The following is a 22,147-nucleotide window of genomic DNA, read 5'->3' as shown; positions in this document are numbered from 1 at the left end:
TCGCTGGAAAAATCATGGAACCAGGTACTCAAGAAATCCATTTCCAAGCACTTGGAGCTGAAGAAAGTAATCAGAAACAGTCAGCATGGAGTCACCAAGGGCAAGTCATGCCTGACCTACCTGATTGCCTTCTATTATGAGTTGACTGGCTCTTTGGATGTAGGGAGACCAGTGGATGTGGTATACGTTGATTTTAGCAAGGCTTTGATACCGTCTCCCACAACATTCTCACCAGCAAGCTAAGGAAGTCCAGGTTGTATGAATGGACAGTAAGGTGGATAGAAAACTGGGTGAATCATTGGACTCAGAGTAGTAATCAATGGCTCGAACTCTAGTTGGCAGCTGGTATCAAGCAGAGTTCCCCAGGGGTCAGTCCTGGGGTTGGTTTTGTTCAATATCTTCAGTGACCTGGGAGATGTGATGGAATGCACTCTCAGCAAGTTTGCAAAAGACACCAAGCTGGTGGGGAGAGGGGAGAAGTAGTGGATACATTGGAGGGTAGAGCTAGAATTCAGAGAGAACTTGACAAATTGGAGAATTGGACTAAAAGAAATCTCATGAGATTCGATAAGGACAAGTGTGAAGTCCTGCACTAAGGATGAAACAATCCTATGCATTAGTACAGGCTGGAGACCAACTAGCTATGCAACAGCCCTGCAGAAAAGTACCTGGGGGTCACAGTGGACAGTAAGCTGAATGAGAGCCAATAGTTTGCCCGTGTTGCCAAGAATGGTAATGGCATACTGGGCTGCATTAACAGGAGCATTACCAGAAGATCAAGCAAAGTGATTATTCCCTTCTATTCAGCACTGCTGAAGCCACATCTGGAGTACTGTGTCCAGTTTTAGGCCCCCTACAGAAGGGATCTGGACAAATTGGAGAGAGTCTAGCAGAGGGCAACAAAAATGGTTAGGGGGCTGGGGCACATGACTTCTGAGGGAACATTTTTTAGTCTAGAGAAAATAAGGCTGAGGGGGGATATAATAGCAGCCTTCAACTACCTGAAAGGTGGTTCCAGAGAGGATGGAGCTGGACTGTTCTCAGTGGTGGCAGATGCCAGAACAAGAAGCAATGATCTCAAGTTACAACAAGGGAAGTTTAAGTTAAATATTACAAAAAACTCTCTCATGAGGAAGGTAGTAAAACAGTGGAACAGGCTATCCAGAGAGGTTGTTGAATTTCCATCCTTGGGGATTTTTAAGATCTGGGTAGACAAAGCCTTACCTGAAATTATGTGGTTTGAAGCAGCTTCTTCTTTGAGCAGGGGGTTGGACTAATGACCTTCTGAGGTCCCTTCCAACCTTAATTTTCTATGAGTTTATGACAGGCTGTGAACTATGTTCTTTACTGCAGAAAAACTGCTCTATTGTATTTCCATAGACAGAAAAACAAGTAAAATTAAGAAAGAGCTGGCATTTTCCATGGGATGCCTCAAGTCTAACAAGGAGTGGCATGAGTTTAAAAAGTTTGAGAACCATTAATCTAGATCCATCTCCCAAAGAAGGGAAAACCAAATGGGGATAGATCCATTGCAGTGTTTCTCAAACTTCTCTGGATTGGGACCTGCTTTCATCAATAACATTTATTTCATTTACAACATTTACTAATTTGAGATAAATACAAAGTGGATGCATGCTCATGATACCACTGAAAAGGACCTATGGTGCTGCTTGGATGGCTCTCCCTAATTTGAGAAATACCGGTGCATAAAGATGGGGTTGAACCAGGAATAGTAACAGGCTTGAATGTTGTTCACTGGCTGGGTGCTCAGTGTTGCTTATGCTGGAATTTCATCAGACCCTGTCCCTTTTCTCAGGGGGCTTCTCACAGAACCCAGAGGCTTCTAGTTCTTCTTTTGAGCCCCGTACAGTGCACTGACTTGCCCAAAGGATCACAAGATAGCAAGTGGGCAGGGACTCCCTGGCCTCTTTCCCCCTCCCACCCCAGCCCTGTCACCCAGAGTTGGAAACATTGATTTTTTTGCCCTCAGATACGAACTGATTCCCAACTTGAATTAAAGCTTTTCTCCAGTCTCTGGCATGGGTGGGTTGAGGTCAGAGCTGGCTAACTGCAAAGGAGCCCTTTTGCAAGCATAGGAGGTTAAAATGTAACCAGTGATAATGATGGGCAGATTATCCTTCACCAGCAATAATTAACCCTTAAGTATTCTGAAGTTCATGGCTGTTTGGGTTTAGGGAGAAAAAATTAGTCACATATTGCCAGAGATGGTCAAAGGGCAGCTGGTGGAGATCTCTGAGGCTTTCTTGTGCTTCAGTACAGAGGGTGCCAGGTCTCAACATTCAGAGTTCCACCATCATTCAAGTAGTAAGGTGCATGTGGCCAAGCGCAACTCCATGTGGACAGTGCAGCCTCAAGGCACTTCATGGTCCTTATAAAAAAAAAAACCAGAGAATGAAATGAAAGCTCTCACCCTGACCTCCATGAGCATGGGATTAAGGCCCAAGAATTGCCAGGGTACCAAAAAACCAGAACAGTTGGGGATGCATTAGGCTGATACACAGCTTGTGTACCCAGTTCCTGGGATGAGTTGGTACATGCCAACACATGGAGGATAGTAAGCCAAGGTACAAATGGCCTTCTCTCCCCATTTAAAAAATCCATGATGAGACAAGCAAGGAGAGCAATAAACCAGGAGTGAGCTGGACTGGGAAAACTTAGAGGCGTGCAGCTATACAGTGCCTCCAGCTCATTTTTAGGCTGGGGACAAGTTCTTAAGTCAGGCCCTGCTCCATACCCCAACATCCACATACCTCTTTGTGGCAACTGAATCAGGTCTGGTTTTAGTTCCACTTCTATATTTTAAGAAAAGTAGTGCTAGCCCTATTATGGTTTTAACACATTAATTTTTCCAAGTTTTATATAAAAACCATCCAGTACCCAAAATCAGCCAATCTGGGGCCCCCAGAAATGGCAGTATCCCAGTGTATCATCCTCGCTGCCAGCCTCCCTTTTTGGACAGTTCTCCATCTACACTCTGGGTGACTCATGGTGGTGCCATCAGCCTCCTGCATTCAAGAGCACTGGATTCACTCTCTAAAGTGTAGAATCTGAAATGCTGTTTAGAAGACTTCACATTATCCAAAGGAATGACTATATCCTGCACAGTGGTGAAGAGGCAGCATCCATTTAACACAGTAGGAAGAATTAGTCTTCCTCTCCTCAACAACCCTGACACACAGTGCACTGAAGTCAGACCCAAACATGCCACAGGGCAGATGATATATCCAAGGTTATGTGTACACTGCAGAGTTCAGTGTAGTACAGAGATAACCAAGCTCACATTTTAAATAAGTTGGTTCAGGTATTTGAAACAGTCTGCCCATACCACCAGCCTTGGAACAGTCTACCTATACCACCACATCTCAGCATGGGCTAATACGTTCTGCTTCAGCAAGGTAAAGTACCCTTGCAGAACTCTCTGTTGACAAAAGCAGTACCTGAGCTAGCTTGCTTAATGTTTATTTGAGTTACCTTTGCTGTACCCTGCAGCCTGCAGTGTAGACAAACCCTCAACCTAGATGATTTTCCAAGGTCAGATCACTAGGTGGCAGCTGTGTTTTTAAGATGCAAAATTTTTGTAATACAGATTAAACAGACAAACAGATTTTCTCTCTTTGGCATAACTAATACCTTACAAATGCTGCTAAAGCAGCTTGTTTAGATGTTTTATAATAATCTAGGAACAGCCAATGCCCTTGAAGGCAGTAAATCCTGAAATGAAAATGCCTCCTGAAGTCCCTTCCAACCCTAACTTTCTATGATTCTATAAAATAATGCAGTATTTTAGCAATTAGAGCTACATGGGACCATTGGGTTCTGGCATGTCTATCTGCAGAGCATATTCCCCACACAGTTTTTCCTGAAATTATATTCTAGTTTTGTGTATCCCTGTAGTGGGAGCCGTGTGCTTCCCTTTGGAGATTACTCTACAGGAAATTACACTAGGGTTACCATATATCTGGGTTTTCCCAGACACGTACTCAACCGCAACAGTCCCTGCCATTCTAATACTGGGCAGAAATTTCTTCATGGCGCCCATACCAGTGAGTAGTTTAATCTTGAGCACATGGATCAGACCTTCCAGCCAGGCACCTGAGAAGCTTCTTCATGCCAATAGTAGTACTAATACAAACCAGCCTGCCTCCAAATGCCACCACCAAACCAAGTTATGTCTTCAAGAGGAATTACACAGAGGTTTCTTCCTGGCATCTGCAGGCAATCAAATCACAGCAGCTCTTAATTATGGGTTTAAGTGTGACTATGGCCAAAAATCATGAGAGTTGACTAAATTATGGGTTTAATACAGGGCAAATAGTATTTTAAACCATTAAAAGCTTCACGTCTGGGTCCTGTAACCACCAAAAGCAAAGCTAAAAGCCCCATACCCCAGACATCTTCCTCACATGTAAGTGAACAGCACAGTGATAAAGAACAGATATCATGAGTTGATGAGCATTTCTGGGGTATTGCAGAGGTGAGTGGAACTGAGAATCTGTGGACTGAGGCTGCCAAGAGCATTAGCTTTTCTGCAGGACCCCAGTGAGAGCTTCCCTGCCTAGCACCAAAGCTTGGAGTTATAGTCAGCCTCCAGATTGGCACATACCTTAAAGACAAGAGATGGACCTGCCAAAAGTTTGGATTCCTCCAAACCTAGGCAGCATACTGCAGGTAGGGAATTAATGGAAGAGATGAGGTGAACAAACTCATTAGCCATCCACAACTGAGAGGAATACTATAGTTAGGCTGCCTCCAGAACATCCTGGATCAGGACTGTCATCTAATATTGTGACTAATTAGTCTGGTTTTCCCAGCTTTATCATGTTCTCCCATAAGGTTTTGTTTGTTCTGTGCCTATTGACTTGGCAATGGGAAATATGGCTCATTGAAGGAACCCAAGCAATATAATTTATTTCCCTAGCTTGAGCAAGAACTGGAAAAGGTATACATTTAAGTTTTAGAAAAATAATCAAAATTGGTGCTTCTCACTGGCAGAAGGGCTACATTAACATGCTTGTAGCAAGGGGGCAAGAGCTGTGTGAATGCATAAAATTCCTCCATATGGGAATATGTGGCTTATTCCCCAACTTAAGTGCACTGACAGTGGGCACGTCTACACATGCACCGTTACTAAGCAGTGACCAAAAGTTACTGCGCAGTACAGGCACATGTCTACTGTGCAGTACGGGCACCCATACTGTGCAGTAACTACAGCAACTTAGCTGACTTAGGCATAAATTTGCTACCTGTATGATGCAGGTAGCAAATTTACACCTGACTAGCTACTGCACAGTAAGGTACATGTAGATGTCTTAATGTGGAGTAACTCTGTGTAAACTGACTTGGGACTAACTTTAATCCCAAATTAGTCCACACACAGTGTTACTGCACTATAATGCCTGCACATGTAGATGCCAGCATAAAAACCACTTACTGCACAGTAAATGCACGTATAAACACACCCAGTATAGAAGACGAGCTGGTGCTATTTGAAGTCTTTCATCCGTGTTGGAAGTGCAGAGACCTGAGGAGAAGAACTGCTCATTGTCATTCCTCCTGTGTGGCAACGGTGGAATGATGGGGAACACAACAGAATTGATATTCCTTGAAAGCTGCAGTTGCATTCAGTCACCCAGTGTCTTGATATCGGTCTGTCCCCTCCCACCCTCTCAGCTTTAGCACAGTTCCCTGGCCCTCACAGCAGGCTGCTGTCCAAAGTAATCATCAGTCTTCGGGGCTTTGAAAAGTTGAATGGCCTGCATGCAAACTGCATCATCTTTATTGTTGTTGGTGGATCCTCCATCACATACAGGCTTTCCATCTACCCCACTGTCTTCTGAAAGCTTACTGGCTAAGGAGGCTTTCTGACTCAGGGGGGTCTTCTCACTGGGTTTGAGGCCAGGGAAGAAGCAATATTCACCCACTTGGTATAGGAAAACCGGTCTGCCACCATCAGGGTTAAATGTGACCAAATCATTCTCTTGTGCAACCCCCTCCAGTAAAGCAGAGGGGGAAAGGCTGATGCATTTGGGGAGGTCGAGTGGGAGCGTCATATTGCTCCCCAGTTCAGGCTGCTGTGATCCAGGAGGAGCGGCTGATGCTTGAGCTGGAACTGGGAGTGAGACACCAGACCTCCCAGAGGGCAATGCTGGGCTGGAGGTGTAATCTGTGGCTTGGGGCAGCTGGGAGTTGGAAGTTAATGTGCCAGCAGTAGTGAGCATCTGCTCCTGAGGGTCCAGGGAAGGTGAGAGACTAACAGATTCTTTTGCTGGAGGTAAGCACAGACCTTCACTGGTGATGTACCCCAGTGGGCATTTCTGAGAGGAGCTGATAACGGGGACAGCAATTGGTGACCTCTGACCTTCTCTTTTCTCTTTCACTCCTTCCTCACCTACTGGCTGGTCTTGTAATGCATCTTGCCCTTCAGCAACTGGATGCGTCTTCTCTTTCTGGTCCAAACATGCAAAAGGATGGAGGTGAGTTGCCCCCGTCTTTTGCAACGGTGGGAACTGGAAACAGTCCTTCTGTGGTAGAGACACATACTGCAGGAATGTTGGGTTCTCCCTTATTCTCACTGGAGAAGCTCCAAGGCCCTGGTGGGCATTGGTCTGCAACTGACCACAAGGGAAGAACAAGTATGGACCATTATAACTGAAGTGGGTCATACGCTTTTGAGTGGCAGTGTCTGCTTTAGCGGTACCAACACTGGTAAGCAGTGTTGGTGAGGAGGACTGACTGGTACTTTGATTTGAGATGCTGTCAAATGGGGATGAAGGAAGTGAAGCAGGACTAGACACTGGAGAAAACTGATGCTGGTTTTTTAGGTCTAGCACAATATAAGACAACTTAGTCTTGGATGCCTCAGCTCCTGGGGATGTTGCTGAAATAATCTTCTCCCTGCAGTCAAGAAAAAAAAACCCACAAAAAACAAAAGGAATCAGGTGCTAAGGAGAGGTAACCTGCAGAAGATGTTGCAGATGGACAGGCGCTGAGCAGCACTGAACTGAGCTGAGCTGAGGCAGCAGAGAACCTTCTGCAGTACTGCCAACTCCTATGACTTTTGGCATTGTTCTTAAAGTCAACACTTTAGGAATGTGAACAACTTAGCTCTTCCAAATATATATAGAGATAAGTTTTTCACATTCCTGAAGCGCCAACTTTAAGAACAATGCCAAAAATCATGAGATTTGGCAACACTGCTTCTGGGGGGCAGAAAGAATCTTTTCCTGCACTTCCATCTGGAGCGTCCAGCACTCTCGTCTTGTGGTGACATGACCCTGGACTACGTGGACTAGTGGGGATTCCCATGGCACATGGACCAAGCTGCCTGTCACCCTTTTGAGAATGTGATCACCAACCTCTGCATTTATGTAGCTCCATAACTGCCTGGTAGGGCTGTGTGAAATTTCAATGGCCATTTTGTTTCAATGCTGTTTTGAATCATTTCAAGGTCGAAACAGCAAAATCAAAGCAAAACAAAGGGCATCGAAACAGTCTCGAAACAAAACGAGGCTAGTTGAAATGTTTTGAACGTCGAAATGTTTCGACCATAACACTGGAGATGGGGAAAGTCAGTTTTTCCATCCCTGGCACAAGATCCAGCAGGGGACACCCAACTGGGCTGACTTCCCATCCCCAACGCCAGATCGGACTGGGGGCTGACACCCCATCCCTGGTCCTATGTAGTGTGGGGGATGGGGAGTCACATCCTCAATCCGATGTAGCGTGCAGGGTGGAAAGTCAGCCCAGCTGATCTGACTCCCCGCCCCCAGTCCAATCTAGCAAAACATCAAAACAGCCTCACTGTTTCAATGAAGCAAAATGGAACAGCCCCCATTTAAAGTTTGAGAATAGGTTGAGAACGCCCCCAACCCGGCTTGGTGTTTGGCCACAGGGGGACTCCAGGTGCCCCCTCAAATCCAGGAAACACCAGTCACCGAGCCGGGCAGGTGCAGCGGAGCCCCTCTGTGTGCTCCCTAGCGGACCTGCAAGTGGACCGCTAGTGCTTTTGGTCCACTTCTGGGTCTGCTGCCGAGTGCACTAGGGAGCCCCCAGCGCTCCTGTGGGACACTCCATGTGCCCCAGCACCACAGCGTTCAGAGCCCCTGCTGCCTAAAGGTATGTAGAAAAAATAATTTAAAGCTGTCTCTATGTCTGAATCTTTCCGAATCGATTCGGAGGGTTCTGATTTGATTAAGAGAGATTAAGGGTTCTCCAATTTGGTTTGGATTTGGAGATTCAGCCACCAAATCGGGCCAAATATCCACCGAATCGAATCAGGGACTGAAGCTTGGCACAGCCCTAATGTTTAGAGAATAAAGTGTCCCTGCCACAAGGATCTTACTGACCCTGAACAAGAAGCTGGATGAAGGGAGGGGGCAAGGAAGATGAGAGAGAGATTATAACAAACAGCCTGAATAGCTCATGTTTCCTAAGCTCGCCTAGAGATGTCAGATGCCCAACCCAAGGCACCAAAAATAGCTAGGCACCTGCTCCCTAAAAGACAGAACTCTTGTCTGAGCCCAGGGGTTATTCTAACTTATTCTGACTTCCCTGGCTGGAACACTATGTCCACATCCTCTCTGCCTCTGCAGCTCCCCAAACCCAGGGCTGTGGGACTGGCACCACTGGGCAGTTTTCTGCTGACCCTACACAGCTCCTGTGGCCACTGCATTTCCCTTATGGCTCCTTTATACTATGAGAGCCAGAATCAGCTTCAAGAGCAAGAAAGACTGTCATGTCCACCCGATAAGAGGAGGCAGGACACGGGTTAGTTTGTGGTGGTGGGTTATGCATGACTGTTTCCAGATTGGGAAACCAAGGGCATTTATGCAAGGCTATCTCCAGAGGGGTAGCCAAGATAATGTGAGGGCCATGCTTTTTCCTTATCTTTTTGTATGTAGTAGAACCCAGAACTTGCACATCCATTCACTGGTGTCTCCATATGGCCACACAGAGGACATGCTGAGGTCAAACATGAGTTAAATGTTCCACCCCCTGTAACAGGCCATGATGACCCACTGGTGGCCACTCAACCCCTATTCTGCCCTCACTCCTCAGGCTAACACCCCTTCACCTCCCCTGCCTTGCCTTCTTGTTCATACATCTTTGGAAAAGGAGGCTTCCCCAGGGATCCCCGATCCCATGTTGGTATTCAAGTGTCTCTATTTTGCTTCAAGGGCTTATAACATGGCTCCAAATGCCCCTTATACCATGCCTATAACCTTACTGATGTCACCATTTGCTATCTAGCTGTCTCTCTCTGCCCACACTTGGGCACTCCCCCATCTTGACTACTCCTGGGTACAGCCCTGGGTCCCTGAGCCCAATACTGTCTGTCCTGAGGCACAGGGCCTCTGGCCCTGACTCCACCCTTCTCTGGGCTGTCAGTCCCTGACCCTGATGGTCTCCAGCTGTGCTCCTCCTCAGCCTTTGACCCCTCTTCTCAGGCTCTGGCCCTGCTTCCTAGGTCAGTTGAGACCTCCAGACTCCCTAGCCCTGCTCACCCTTCCTGGGCTACGAGTCCCTGACTCTGCCTCTCACACCTTGCAGGCTATGGGTCCCTGACCCTCCTTGTTCTCACGACCATTTGGCTATAGCCCTGCTCTTCAGCCTTGGCCCCTGACCCCACTCTTGGGCCAACTGAGACCACCTTGCCTCCCCTTGTCTCTGTGCCTAAACCACCAGTCTGTTTACCCCAGCTCAGGTCATGGCAGGAGCCTGGGTGCAGCCCTGCTGCCCAGAAAGTCCTTGCATCTTGACTGTCAGGGTTAGACCCCCACTCCAGCTCAGGCTCTGGGCTTATATCCTGCAAGCCCAGCCCCCTTTTGGATCATGGGATGCCTGACTGCGTCCTGCAGCACCTGCAGACTGCTCCATCTGCAGTCTGCCTTCTCTTAAAGTAGCAAGCACACCAAACCTCCTGCTATACCTCCTCCCTGATAGAAGCAGCCATCACCAGGCATGCTGAGATCCTGGGGGCACTCAGGACATGTTGAAGAGCATGATCACCAACTCATCAGTACAATGTTCACTCACCCATCCAGCACTTGCAGGGAGTCGGCCTGCTCCTTCACCAAATGGTTCTCGCTGTTGAAGTCTGGCAGGCTGCTGAGCAGCTGATTTCTTAATGATACCTTCTGAAAAGAGAAACTACAGTGGCAGCACATCCTCAGGAAGCAGGGATCCCTTGATAACAAGAGAGATCCAAGATTCCTAGATGAAGGCAGGCATACACCAAAGGAAGTGCTGCTCCTGGTGCTTCTGCCAAGTCTGTTTTGTTCTCTCTTACATTTCCACATCACCTGTCTCTGCCCTGTGTGTCATGCCGGGGAGCGTGTGTAATGGCAGTTCTACTCAAGGAGATAGCAGCAACTGTGTAGGCAGGTGCTGCTACTTTGTGCAATGGCAGCTCTGCTTTGCAGAGGCTATGGGGAACACAGTTGGTAGGGACAGAAGACAGAAAATCATAACAGTGATAGCCCACCCTGTCCCCTGGGTGTTGGAAAGCTTTGGATAAGAAAAGACATCTAAAACAAGTGACATTTGAAGCTATGGGGTAAAGAAGAAGGTCCAATTTTGGCTTCCAAATAAATTAAGTGATCAGAAATGGCCAGTCATTATGAAACAGCTGCTCCTCTGAGCAAAGAGAGGTTCCCAGTGACTTATCCCAAGGGTCAGTCCTAGACCCAGTACGAATTGCCATATTTTCTCACCTACAACACATGCCTTTTTTTTTTTTTTTTTTTTTGGAGAAATCAGTCCCCCAAATTGGGGCTGCACATATTAAGCCTGGAAGCTGACTTGCTGCCCTAGGGTTGGAAATACCCTGGTTTGATTCATGCTTTACAGTGCAGCAGCTGTGGTATTATTGTTCAGGAAGCCGAGGGAGTCAGCTGCTCATAGTTCTTCATTCTACAGGTGTCAACAATTGTTTCTCTTTTTAAATGGTCTAAATGTTCCTCTAATCAAGGTAACCTTTCTTAGGGTAATTCTGCTGTGTGCTCCTGGTCTTTCTATTTCACAGCCTCTTTAGTTAAGACTCTTCCTCTCTTTTCAAAATCATATATTTATCGCTTCTCAGCCTTTTGGCTCAGATCAAGTGTAGATGGGGACATCCAAATCCCAAGACCTCTGGGCTTGAGCCTGCATGCAGGATGGCTGCCAATGGTTTTGGAGTACCTGAAGTCCCTGGGTGAGAGTGTGGGATGAAGGATGCTCCCCCGCTGTAGCACCATACACAGTGTTTAGAATGACTGAGTTCTGCCTGCTCAATCAATATGGTTTTTGGAATGATTGAGTTCTGCTCAGTCAGTATGATTTGGAACTGATTTGGCTAATTTGACCTGGAACACAAAATATATATCTATAGCTATATCTATCTTTTTTCTTAATTCTACCTTTCAAAAACAAGGTGTATATTATATTTGGGAGCGTGTTCTATGTAAAAAAGAGTGTTATTTCTTTGGAGCTAGGTTTGGGCAGCAAAGTGCTGAAGTTTGCTGATAAAACCACCTTATTTCAGTTAGGTAGAACTTAAAAAAATTCAAAGACTCTCCAGGCAGGATTAAATGCATTGGGAGATTGATCAGCAGGAGAGAAAGAGGAAGTCTGGCTGTGCAAAGTAATACACAGTGGCAAAAATAGCCAGGATAATGAAAGTGGGATTATAGTCCAGCACAGTATTGAAAGCTTGTCCTGAAGAGATGGCTGTTTCATCTCTGCAGGACAAATTTGTGCATATGAGTATGGGAGGGGTGACCCCCAATGGTTAGGATCATTGCCTAGTCCATGCTTTGCTTCAAATTTCCTGTGTGGCCTTGGATAAGTGACTTCACAGACTTCCACTCTTTAAGGCAGTATCAGCATAAAACTATTAAAGACTGTGGGGCACACAGACACCACACAAATAGGACCAAGGAAAGGACCACAGACAGCTCTGGCAGAAGCATCAGGGATGAATTATACTGCCAGAAACAAGCTCTGGGAGGGGAGAGGGGTGGAGGGATTATGTCTTCGGCAAGGGAACCTAGACAAGTTCCATCATCCTAGATCAGTCAAGTGTCATAGATGCTAGGGTTGGAAGGGACCTCAACAGATCATTGAGTCTGACCCCCTGCCCTGGGCAGGAAAGAGTGCTGGGGTCAGATGACCCCAGCCAGATGCCTAAAGAGATGAACTGTTCCATGGGATGGGGCAGGATGATGATGACTCATCCAACTGTCTTATCCCTCCACAGCCCATAGGAGCAATGCCTACCCTGGGTCCAAGAAATCAAGCACTATGCTGATCCTGCCTGGGAAATGTGAATGTTGGGAGATCTTTACCCTTAAAAATAATTGAGCACAGGACACTGAAGCTTGCATAGATCCTTTTGTCCTCTTTCACCTCATGAGGTTCACCCAGTAACAGGTAATAAAAATACAGATTGGGGAAGAAATACTGCAGAATAAATAGGGAGACCGTGTGTGGGGAGGCGGTGGGACCCTTTATGTCTAAAACCTCAGATTTGACCGCTGAAGCATGGTGAAAGACACAGGAGACCAAAGGCCTTGTCTGTGGTATCCACTCTGCCCACAGCATCCTCAACAATTCCCAGCAGCTGGGGGTTGTGAGTGGGCAGACTCCAGATTGGCTGCTTCCCCTAGCAGGAAGGCCCAAGGCAGCCTGCCCTCCTTCCTCCTCCCTCTTCCCAGGTGCAACTCTGCAGCGTGCAGCTCCCTCTTACCTGGAAGAAGCCCTGCACCAGCTGACTCTTGCTGGGATTGGGAATCTTTTCTTCCCATTTCTTCTTCTTGCTGCAACAACAACAACAGTGATGCAGAGTTGGCATATGGTCTGTGGATGCTGGGAGGCAAAGGCTGCATCAAGCACACAGCCTTGCCCTGGGCCACCATAACACCATAGAGGCGCCGAGCCTCCAGGACACTGCACTAACCCCATCTTCCAATCACAGACACAGCTCCCTGCTGTACCCCAGGACTGAACTAAGGTGATCATGGAGGATTGCTCACTCTGCCACGGCCCCCGGAAAATCCCTTCACCAAACAGTACAGATTTACCTGAGGAGATATTTCCAGCTGTACCAGCCGACTGCTACCAACATGATGGTGAAGAATATGGCAATACATATGGGTATATATGGTGCCAAAACTGAGAACAAAAAAAGGAGAGAGAGAAAGTTACTGAGACAACTCTTCCCAGCCCCCTGTTAGGACTATTAAGAAAGTAATGAAATTTTTAGACTAAAAAGGAGCAAGCCTAAGAATGAGAGAACATATCAGTAACGTGAAGGAGAAAGAAAGGAAAGGGGAAAGAGATAGAGACCACAGCTATTATAATCCCAGGACACTTGCACAAACTTACAAGAAAAATCAACATTTGAAAGTCTGCGAATGTATTTGGTCACACCTCTTACTTGAAAGCTCTTCGTCCTTCTGCTTAGATTCATGCATTTCTCACCCTGCCTCCTCGTCCACTTTCAGGTTAACTTTGCTCACTAGGAATCACTGTGTGTCATGCCCCTTAACAGTAATTACCTTGATACTTTCAGGGTTTGCAGAATAGAGAAAAGCTACCCATGTGTGTATAGGGGGGAATGTTACGGCCAACTGATCTTCACCTTGCCTGGGAGAAATGGAGCTCAGACTGATGCAAGACACTTTAATATATCATAGACAACAGTCCTTTTTGAGTCCTTCCTCATCCTGATCGCTCACTACCAACCCCAGATTCTCACACTGTCCTTTAGCAGCATCCTCACATCCGTGGTTCCCATTCCAATATACCCCATATTTAACTACTAAAGCATGGGGCCAGGAGTAAGGAACCTCTGGGAAGGATCTTTGCTTGATTTAATATAGGGAAACCATGGCTTTCCCTAAGCCCCATCCCAGGGGACTTTTCCCCTGTGGACCACACTGTCTCTCTCAATAAAATCCCTGACATAGAACACCATGTCAGAGGTACCATGCTCTGTTTTCCAGGTGTGCTCCTCACTCCACTCGCTCCAGGTGCCATTATAGCCAGAGGATGCATGCACCCTTGCCCGTACTTTTGCCCTATAGCATGTTAATGGCTCCAAACTGTCCTGGCGAAGGACCAAATGGGGCTCATCAGTGCTGGTTCTGTTGGGCTTGGCAAGCTGAAGAGAGAAAAGGAGAATGGATCAAAGAGGGGAAGAAAAATTATCATTCCTATCCAACATCTCCCAGGAGACCCAGTCACCCAGCACCACAATCACCTACCTCCAGGGGCTGGTCTGCTTTCCAGTACAAGACTTCATAGGTCTGTCTTATATCTTCATAGTGTAGGGCATGTTTTACCCATCTCAGTTTATACTCCTGGTCTTTTGTTTTCGTCACCGTCAGGTTGACAGGTGCTGGCACCTTAACTAGAAGACAAAGAACATTTTAGCCATGTAGCCCCATACCCATGTCCAAGTATCTTCCTACCCACTCCAGCTTTTACTTGTTTACCCAGTTTTTCACTCCTCCAGCTTTTACGCATTCTGGGTGGCTACCAAGACCAAGTTGCATTTTGTCTGAAGAAGGACAAGAATGGCTAATGAAAATGCTTCCACCTGGCACATCTCTCTCTACCTGCTCATTCCATACCAACTTTCTTCAGAGATCACTGAGAGCCAAGAACTCTAACTGCAAGGTGTCATACTGATCAGCTCTAAGACAAGCTCTATACAACCTAACAACTAGATGCAGCTCTCTTAAAAGCATGTTTTCCTTTTCCTCTTTCCCTTCTCCTATGCCTTCCTCTTCTAGCCAAACATAAAGTTACAGAGCAGCACTGAGATATTACAGAATTTGAAACATATGTGCAACCCAGTGAGATGGGGGAAGATCATGTGGTCAGTTACAGTGCCAGCCAACCCCTCTGTCTAGGGCAGCCTGCCCCGTCTTGTCTGACATGACTTGCTATTCAATAATACAATAAGCAGGAGGCTACCCATTTAATGCTCTCATACCATGGGGTCTACACATGGCTCTGACTTCCCCTTACTGTGTTCCATGCCTCACAGATGGCATCCAAAATTATTAGCTGCTCCGGCCAGAAGCTGGGTCAAACTCTGCCCCTTGCCGGCCCTGTTACATTCATCTCACTCACTCTGCCCCCTCTCACAGGGCCTCATTCACTCTGCCCCCTCTCACAGGGCCTCATTCACTCTGCCCCCTCTCACAGGGCCTCTCCCAACACGCCCTGCTCTTCTTGAGCAGCCTCTTCGAGCCAACAGGCTTGGCTACTTCCACTCAGGGCAATCCCCCACAGCCCTTCAGGTGCCTCCTGCAGCCTACTTTATGGGTGATGGTCCTTGCACAAAACTAGGCCAACTCAAGCCACTAACCCCTCACTGGGCACTAGGTTCTTTCTGCTCCCCTTCCTGGGGCCACTCTCTAACCCCTCACTGGGACCAATTCTATGCCTCTTCCTGGGGCTTGCGGTCTTGCACCCCCAGGGACTCAGGTGCCTCTCCTTTGGTATGCCTGGCGCCACTGCTGCTCTAAGACCACTGAGTAGTGGGGGCTAGGGTTATAAGGCACTCCTACCTGCCTTTCACTAGGAAGGCAACTGGTCTGGCATTTCTGGAGAGCTGCCCCAGCACAGGCAGCCCCACCAGGCCATCCTTCCCCAGCAAGGTGTAGTTTCAAGTCACACCCAGGACAAGGAACCTCCTGCCATCCCTATAACCCCTGCCCTTACCTCCAAGGTGTTCCCAAGCAGCTGCCCAACCACAAGTTGTTCTGCTGGTTACCAGCAGCAGACTCCTGGCCCAGCCTTGAGAGCCTGAGCTAAAATGTAGTCTGCTCATCTCTCCCCTCCAATCATATGGCTCTTATTGGGTCATGTGACTGCCTCATCAGGGCTGGCCTGCACCTGCCAGCTGCCCTGCTGTAACTCAAAACCCTTAAAGTGACAGGCACCAAAGGTGTTCTGTCACACCCAGTAACTGGAAAACAGCAATTATTCTCTGAAGTACCCTGCACTGGTACATGGACCTGCAAGTCTCCCCCTGAGACATCAGCACCACCACTGTCAGTAAGTAGCCTTTTGGCAGAGGTTGTATTTTGTTAGCAGTGGATATTATAAGCTCTAAACAACCTAACAACCACATCCAGAGGGCTCTTGTTAAAACCTATTAAAGGCATAGTTCCTCATATTGTCCTTCCCCAGCTAACTGTGGGAATAATGAAGATTAGTAAATTGAGATTTAATTAATAATGAAGATTAGTAAATTGAGATGTTTGAAAGATAGGTAACTTCCACTAATGAACAATGTTCAGTTAGTCTCTGAAGTGTCCTGTAGCTCTCTCGTGACTCATCACCAGGGATCCTGGTTTTGGCTGATAAAAAAAAAATCCCCTAGTTTAGGATTTAAAAAGGTAACCCAAAATTCACATTTTTTTGCGTGATTAAAATGAAATATCACTATATATAGATATATTAGTGGTGTTTCATTTTAATCACCCAAAAATGTGGATTTTAGGTTACTTTCTTGAATCTGAAAATTGGGGATTTTTTTATCAGAGAAATCCAGAGTCCCTGCTCATCACCACTGCTTCTCTTTGGTGGTGGTAAACACATTAGTGCTTGTTTTGACTGTTGTCTGCTTAAGATATTTTTTGGCCTTCAGGGATTTGGAGTGATACTGTATTCATAGTCTACTGCAACATGTCCATTGTTCCTCACAAGAATTCCTCTGAGCTAATGGTGTTACTGTCCTCTTCGCCCAATCTAGCACAGCCAACTCTTGGAAAGTCTTGGATAGTCTCAGCTTGTGCTGTTTTCCACGGAGTCTACAGCTCCAAGTGCAGGTTTTAACTTTGGCCTCTACATGCCTTTCTATGTCAGGTCATTTGTCCTGTAATGTTTCTGTCTGATTCTTTGCTATGCCAATGATGTCAGACCACCAGCCACCATCTATAAATTTCAGCCAGGACTATGTTACTTCTTTTGCTTGAAAAGCTCCAATTCCTTTGCCAGAATTAATTCTGGGTCTTCATTAACTAGGGGTATGTGAAGCAGGCCCTATTTGATTTGGATTTAGCCCAAATCAGAGACAGTGATTGGATTTGTTGATTCAGATCACTGTCCCTGATTCGATTCGGCCAAATCTGAATCTGAAGATTCGACGCTAATTCAGAGAATCAGAGATTTGTATACAGACACAGCTTTAAATGTTTTTTCTGCATGCCTCAAGGTACCAGTGTGGCTCATGAATGCTGCAATTCTGGGACATGTGGAGCATCCCACAGGACTTCAGGGGGGCCCTCCACATGCTCAGCAGCAAACCAGGAAGTGGACCAAAAGTACTTCCGAGCCATTTCTGGGTCTGCCAGGGAGTGTGCTGGGGGGGGTCCCTGCACCTCTCCCGGCTTGGCAATCAGCCATGGGGGGACCCCAGGTGCCCCCCCCAGACCCAAGAGGCACCAGTCACTGAGCTTTGGGGGTGCAGGCCCCCCCCCAGTGCGCTCCCCAACAGACCCAGAAGTGGACTGGAAGTGCTTCTGGTCCACTTCCAGGTCTGCTGCTGAGCGTGCTGGGGAGACCCTTGTGCTTCTGTGGGACACTCCACGTGCCACAGTACTCACGAGCCCCTGCTATCTTGAGGTATGTAGAAAAAACATTTAAAGCTGTGTCTATGTCTGAATTGCCGAATCTCTCCAAATCTATGTGGAGGGTTCTGATTCGATTCGGAGGGATTAAAGGGTCCTTTGATTTGATTCAGGTTTGGAGATTTGTCCACCAAAACCACTCCCCCCCGAAAAACCCCCTGGACTCATAGCTCCTGCCAGCTCGGGCAATCCCCGCTGCTCCCCCGCCCCACGCCATGTGAGGGTTAGGCACATGTCCCTGAAGGCCCAAGGCTGTTGCAGGACAGGTGAGTCCCAGGGGGAGGCAGTTTCTTAGAGGGCCAGAGCTGGCCTGAGCGGTGCACCTGTGAGGGGGCTGGGGGAGCAAAGGGGGTCTGGTAAGGGTCCTCCCATGGTCCCCTCCACCCTCCCTCACCCCTAGTACTTACCAGCTTGGAGTCCGGCTGCATATCCCTGCTGCAGCCACCAGGGACTGCCCAAATCATCAAAGCTCTTCGAATCTTTTCCAAAGATTCGGAGAGCTTTGAATTGATTCGGACCTTTAAATTGGTCCCCTGATTCAGTTCGGGTTTGGAGATTTGGCCACCAAATAGGGCTGAATCTCCTCCAAATCGAATCACCACCCATAGCTTTGCACAGCCCTAGTGGGCATCATTCACATGCAATTACAGAATAACACACTGTTCAAATCTACTTCAGCTGTCATCAACATTTACAGAGACTTTAATATCTGATGGGGTTTTCGCTGTTCCAGGTTTCCACTCAGGATACTTAAATAGTTTGCTTTATTCCTGATACCATCATTCAGAGCAAACAAGTCTGAATTCCAGCTTATCAACACTACATAACATGAGCCATTGCACTACTAAACAATTAGTTCCAACCACTTCTTGTGAGAGCATCAGAAAAGACACCTCCTAATGGCAATGCCCTGTCAACCAAGGTGCCAAGAAAACAGCGTTATTCAAAACCCAGTGGGGTCAGTGAAAATATTAACATTAAGTGATGAGAAATGGATCAGCACCTATGAATCCTTAATGGTATCCTCCTGCTTCCTTTGGGCAGCCCAAACCAACACTCCACTACTACAAGCTTCCTCAGAGCAATGCTCTATCAATGCTAGTCAGAAACTCCAGTACCAAGATTCCTTTACCAACGATTTATCCCCTCCACACATCATTGCAGAGCATTTTTCTCAGTCAGTCAACCTCCCTGTTTTTCTCTTTTTTGATCAGTTATCTATCCCTGGAAAAAAAAATCTAAGAGATAATCCCAGGTTTATTACAGCAGAAAGAGTCTTACTGTGCTTGAAGAGTTCAAGCTGCATCTCCACCTTTTGGGGCCGGACAGATATGTTGTATTGGCACATATGGTTGGGACTGGTAATGCTGATCTCACAGCTTTGCAATACATATGGGATGTTGGGCAACTTCTTCTCATGAATTGGCAAACATTCCTTTTCTCTGAGGGAAAAATGAGGTGACACTGACATCAGTAGGGATAAGAATGGTCAGACACAGGAGAAAAGGTGCCACAGGGAAAAAGGATGCCATGGGCAGGCCACTTACTCTGATGTCTGTGTAGCCTTGTAGAAGAGTGTGAACAAGACAGAGCTGGTGACCTCTTGCCGTACTTCCCAGCTACACAGGAGGCGATCAACACCATTGAAGAGGCAGTGGAGGTTCTTGGGATGACCATCATCTCCTGGGAAAGAAAGAGGTGAGGCTTCTTCTGGGCAGACCAGGAATGGATAAAGGGAGGACAGTTGAGGAGTGACTTTTTGTGGCCATCGCAAAGGAGGGGGATATTTTTAGCTTCAGGTTTCTCTAGCAAAGCCTGGAGCATTATATCAGCCCATCGGTCCATCCGTCCACCAAAGAATGGATACACTGCTTGAATCATGAGAGGCAGACAAGACTGATAACAACAGAGTCCCTATCACAGAAACAATCAGCACCAGAGGCCAGACTGAATAAGCTACACCACTAGGGGAACTGGGAGTAAAGAGCTATTGCTGCTCCTGTCAGTGCTAACTTGGCACCTCTTCTATGGGACTAAACAAAAGGCTTTGCCCTCCATCGCTACTGATCTGATTCCCTTCACAGACATTGCATCCACTCAAGTAAAAGTTGACGGTGACACTGGGGACCTTTGGGTGAGCAGAACATAATAATCACATTCCAGCAATGTCCCAGTGCTCTTCAGCTCAGCCCCAAACATCTACTGCTAGTACAGCACATAGTTCAATGCTCCTCACCCCCCAACACCTCATCCTGACCCTTATTCTCTTACATCACGCTTACCTGCCTGGGTCTCCCAAGACACCTCTGTGCTCCATGCGCTGTACTGCCCAGTAAAGTTACTCTCCTGGCTTGGCTTGGCTCGGACACGAGCAACATAGGTGCTCCCGGGTACAAGGCTGTTGTGGCTGAAGAGGTATTTGGAGGTGTTTGAGACCAACACAGAGGAAGAACTCTGTCCATGGGGCGTGAGAGAGTGAAGTGAGCAGAGAAGAGAAATAATAAGACAAAAGAGAGAAGAGGAGGGGACAAGAGGGAGAGGCAATGTCAGAGATGAGTGTGAAGACATCTTAGCTTGGTCAGTTCCATGTGGTGAAGCCCAGCTACATCTGTGATCCCGGGCTAGGCCACGGTGCAACGCTGCTTGTGTGGAGTGTATTGCTTTCAAAGGAGACAGATAGCTTTGTACTTTCAGGGTCTCAGGCCTTGATCCACAGGGCTAGATGGGACAAGAAGTGTGCAAGGCACACCCCCAGCCAGCTACACCATGTCAGAGGCATCATATCTATGACATAGAGCTCCCTGAGGATTTGCATATCAACCATTCCAGTTGTAGAGGCTAGCAAGTAGATAAAGGATTTTGGTCAAAAATATTTTAAAACAAAGTGCACATTCCTGCTAACCAATATATTTGTAATTTTCTCAAGATTTGGGCAAATTGTTTTATAAGCAATAAACCCCTAAATACATCAATACATTTGGTTTCAACAATTTCAGGTCAAAGTTGAATTTTACATTTAACTTTAAATTTTACTATAGCTTTTTAAAATAAAAATGTAAACAATCTCTCAAATGAAACCAAACATTTTGTATTGGCTCAAAGGAAATATTTTGTTCAAACTAAATGAAACTTTTTCTGACATTTGTCTATTCTCAAAAATGTCCATTTTGTTTCAATTTTCCAGAAATTCCAGTGAATGGAGAAGTCAGTTCTCTGCACAGGTCTAAGTTCAGGCTGTCCTCTCTATGGTACAACCTAGGACAGCACAGACCAAAGCCTGCATATGTCTCATGCTTACCCCCCAGGATTCCCAGTCCCTCTTGTAGGTCACTTCATATTCCAATATGTTGTCTGGCCAGGTGCTTCCATTTATCCCACCAGCTGCTTCCCATGCCAGCAAGAAGTCACCTCCTTCTGTCACATTGATGAAGAGGCTTTGAGGTGGGAGAGGCTGGACTGGAAAGGTGAGGATACAATATACAATGGAACGATTAGTATGTGGGTTGGGAAGAGACACTGATAGAAAGGTCTTACAATGGAAATAAACTTTGATTCCTGGCTGGATTCAGGATCAGTATTCTTGTCTAGGGCTAAGGGATCAGGTAGAAGGAAGAAACTTTCATTGCAAAGGATCTCAAAAATTTATGGAGAGGAAAAATGATGGTGTCTCAACTTTACCATTCTGGAAGAGAATGACACGCAGTTCAGTCTGTAGCTCCTGGTCAGGTTTGAGGCTGTAAATAACTTTCTGTTCTGTTCCAAAAGTGGTGTGATTTTTGCGGCACACCCAGTGTGTGAGTGAGCCCTGGCAGTCTGTGTGTCCCTCCACTTGGTGGGATTCACATGGAAGCACAACGCTGCAGAGAAAGAGACCCAGAAGGAAATGATTTAGGCATTAAAAAAAATCCAAAATTTGGACTTTGAAACTGTCCCCATGGTCTGTTCTATTCTATATTGGCCTTTATACCAATTTATCACCATGTACCAACACTTCTCATATATCACATATGATTTCTTCTCTCAGCCTTTCCCAGGGGGGTGCAGCAAGGTATTTTCTTTTAGCTGAGTGCAGGCATTTTGAAATGAGCTCATGATGCATATTTCTGTTGGAAAAAGGGTAGCCAAGAAAACTTGCTGCCACTCTCTGTACTAATTCTTCTTCATCCAACAACTGAAGACCTCCAAGGACTGGGCCATTTGTTGGTAGTGGTGTGGTGATATGCGGTGAAGGAAAGGCATCACCACATGATGACTGGTAGTGGTGGAATACATTTAGTATGACCAAGTAATCTAATTTACTTTAATCTTATGACTCAGTCTCGTGGCCCATCATGTGAGAATGACCTTCACAGAGCATCTTTGGAAGAATCATGTCATTTCACAGGATGTTTATCTAGAGATGATCACTTTCCTGGGGCCAGATCCAAAACCTGGTAAAGTCAGTAAGAGCCCTTTCATTTACTTCAATAGACATCAGGTCAACCCACTTGTGATTTCAGCAT

The 22,147-nt window shown here is 46.6% G+C and overlaps 1 protein-coding gene across 5 annotated transcripts in view; it reads right to left on the bottom strand.

Annotated features, from left to right (window-relative positions):
- Nucleotides 1–5,244: 5,244 nt before the first annotated feature.
- LOC109316626 (cytokine receptor common subunit beta-like) overlaps nt 5,245–22,147 on the bottom strand; it is a 43,810-nt gene continuing 26,907 nt past the window's right edge. For 3 of the 5 annotated variants that reach the window (XM_019544850.1, XM_019544848.1, XM_019544851.1), the window contains 11 exons: nt 21,324–21,502; nt 20,944–21,101; nt 19,928–20,099; nt 19,193–19,328; nt 18,927–19,087; nt 14,265–14,410; nt 13,987–14,161; nt 13,080–13,170; nt 12,746–12,815; nt 10,057–10,157; nt 5,245–6,915 (listed from right to left, as the gene is read on the bottom strand). In XM_019544850.1, coding sequence (XP_019400395.1) covers nt 5,694–6,915; nt 10,057–10,157; nt 12,746–12,815; nt 13,080–13,170; nt 13,987–14,161; nt 14,265–14,410; nt 18,927–19,087; nt 19,193–19,328; nt 19,928–20,099; nt 20,944–21,101; nt 21,324–21,502 — 2,611 coding nt within the window. In that variant the 3' untranslated portion in view covers nt 5,245–5,693. The remainder of the gene's footprint in view (nt 6,916–10,056; nt 10,158–12,745; nt 12,816–13,079; nt 13,171–13,986; nt 14,162–14,264; nt 14,411–18,926; nt 19,088–19,192; nt 19,329–19,927; nt 20,100–20,943; nt 21,102–21,323; nt 21,503–22,147) is intronic. The other 2 variants (XM_019544849.1, XM_019544852.1) reach the window with 2 other exon arrangements.

Source organism: Crocodylus porosus, unplaced genomic scaffold (assembly GCF_001723895.1).
Source record: "Crocodylus porosus isolate Cpor-Errol unplaced genomic scaffold, CroPor_comp1, whole genome shotgun sequence".
Classification (NCBI taxonomy): domain Eukaryota; kingdom Metazoa; phylum Chordata; order Crocodylia; family Crocodylidae; genus Crocodylus; species Crocodylus porosus.
The sequence above is the reverse complement of the archived record's forward strand: the minus strand, read 5'-3'. Positions and strand labels throughout refer to the sequence as shown.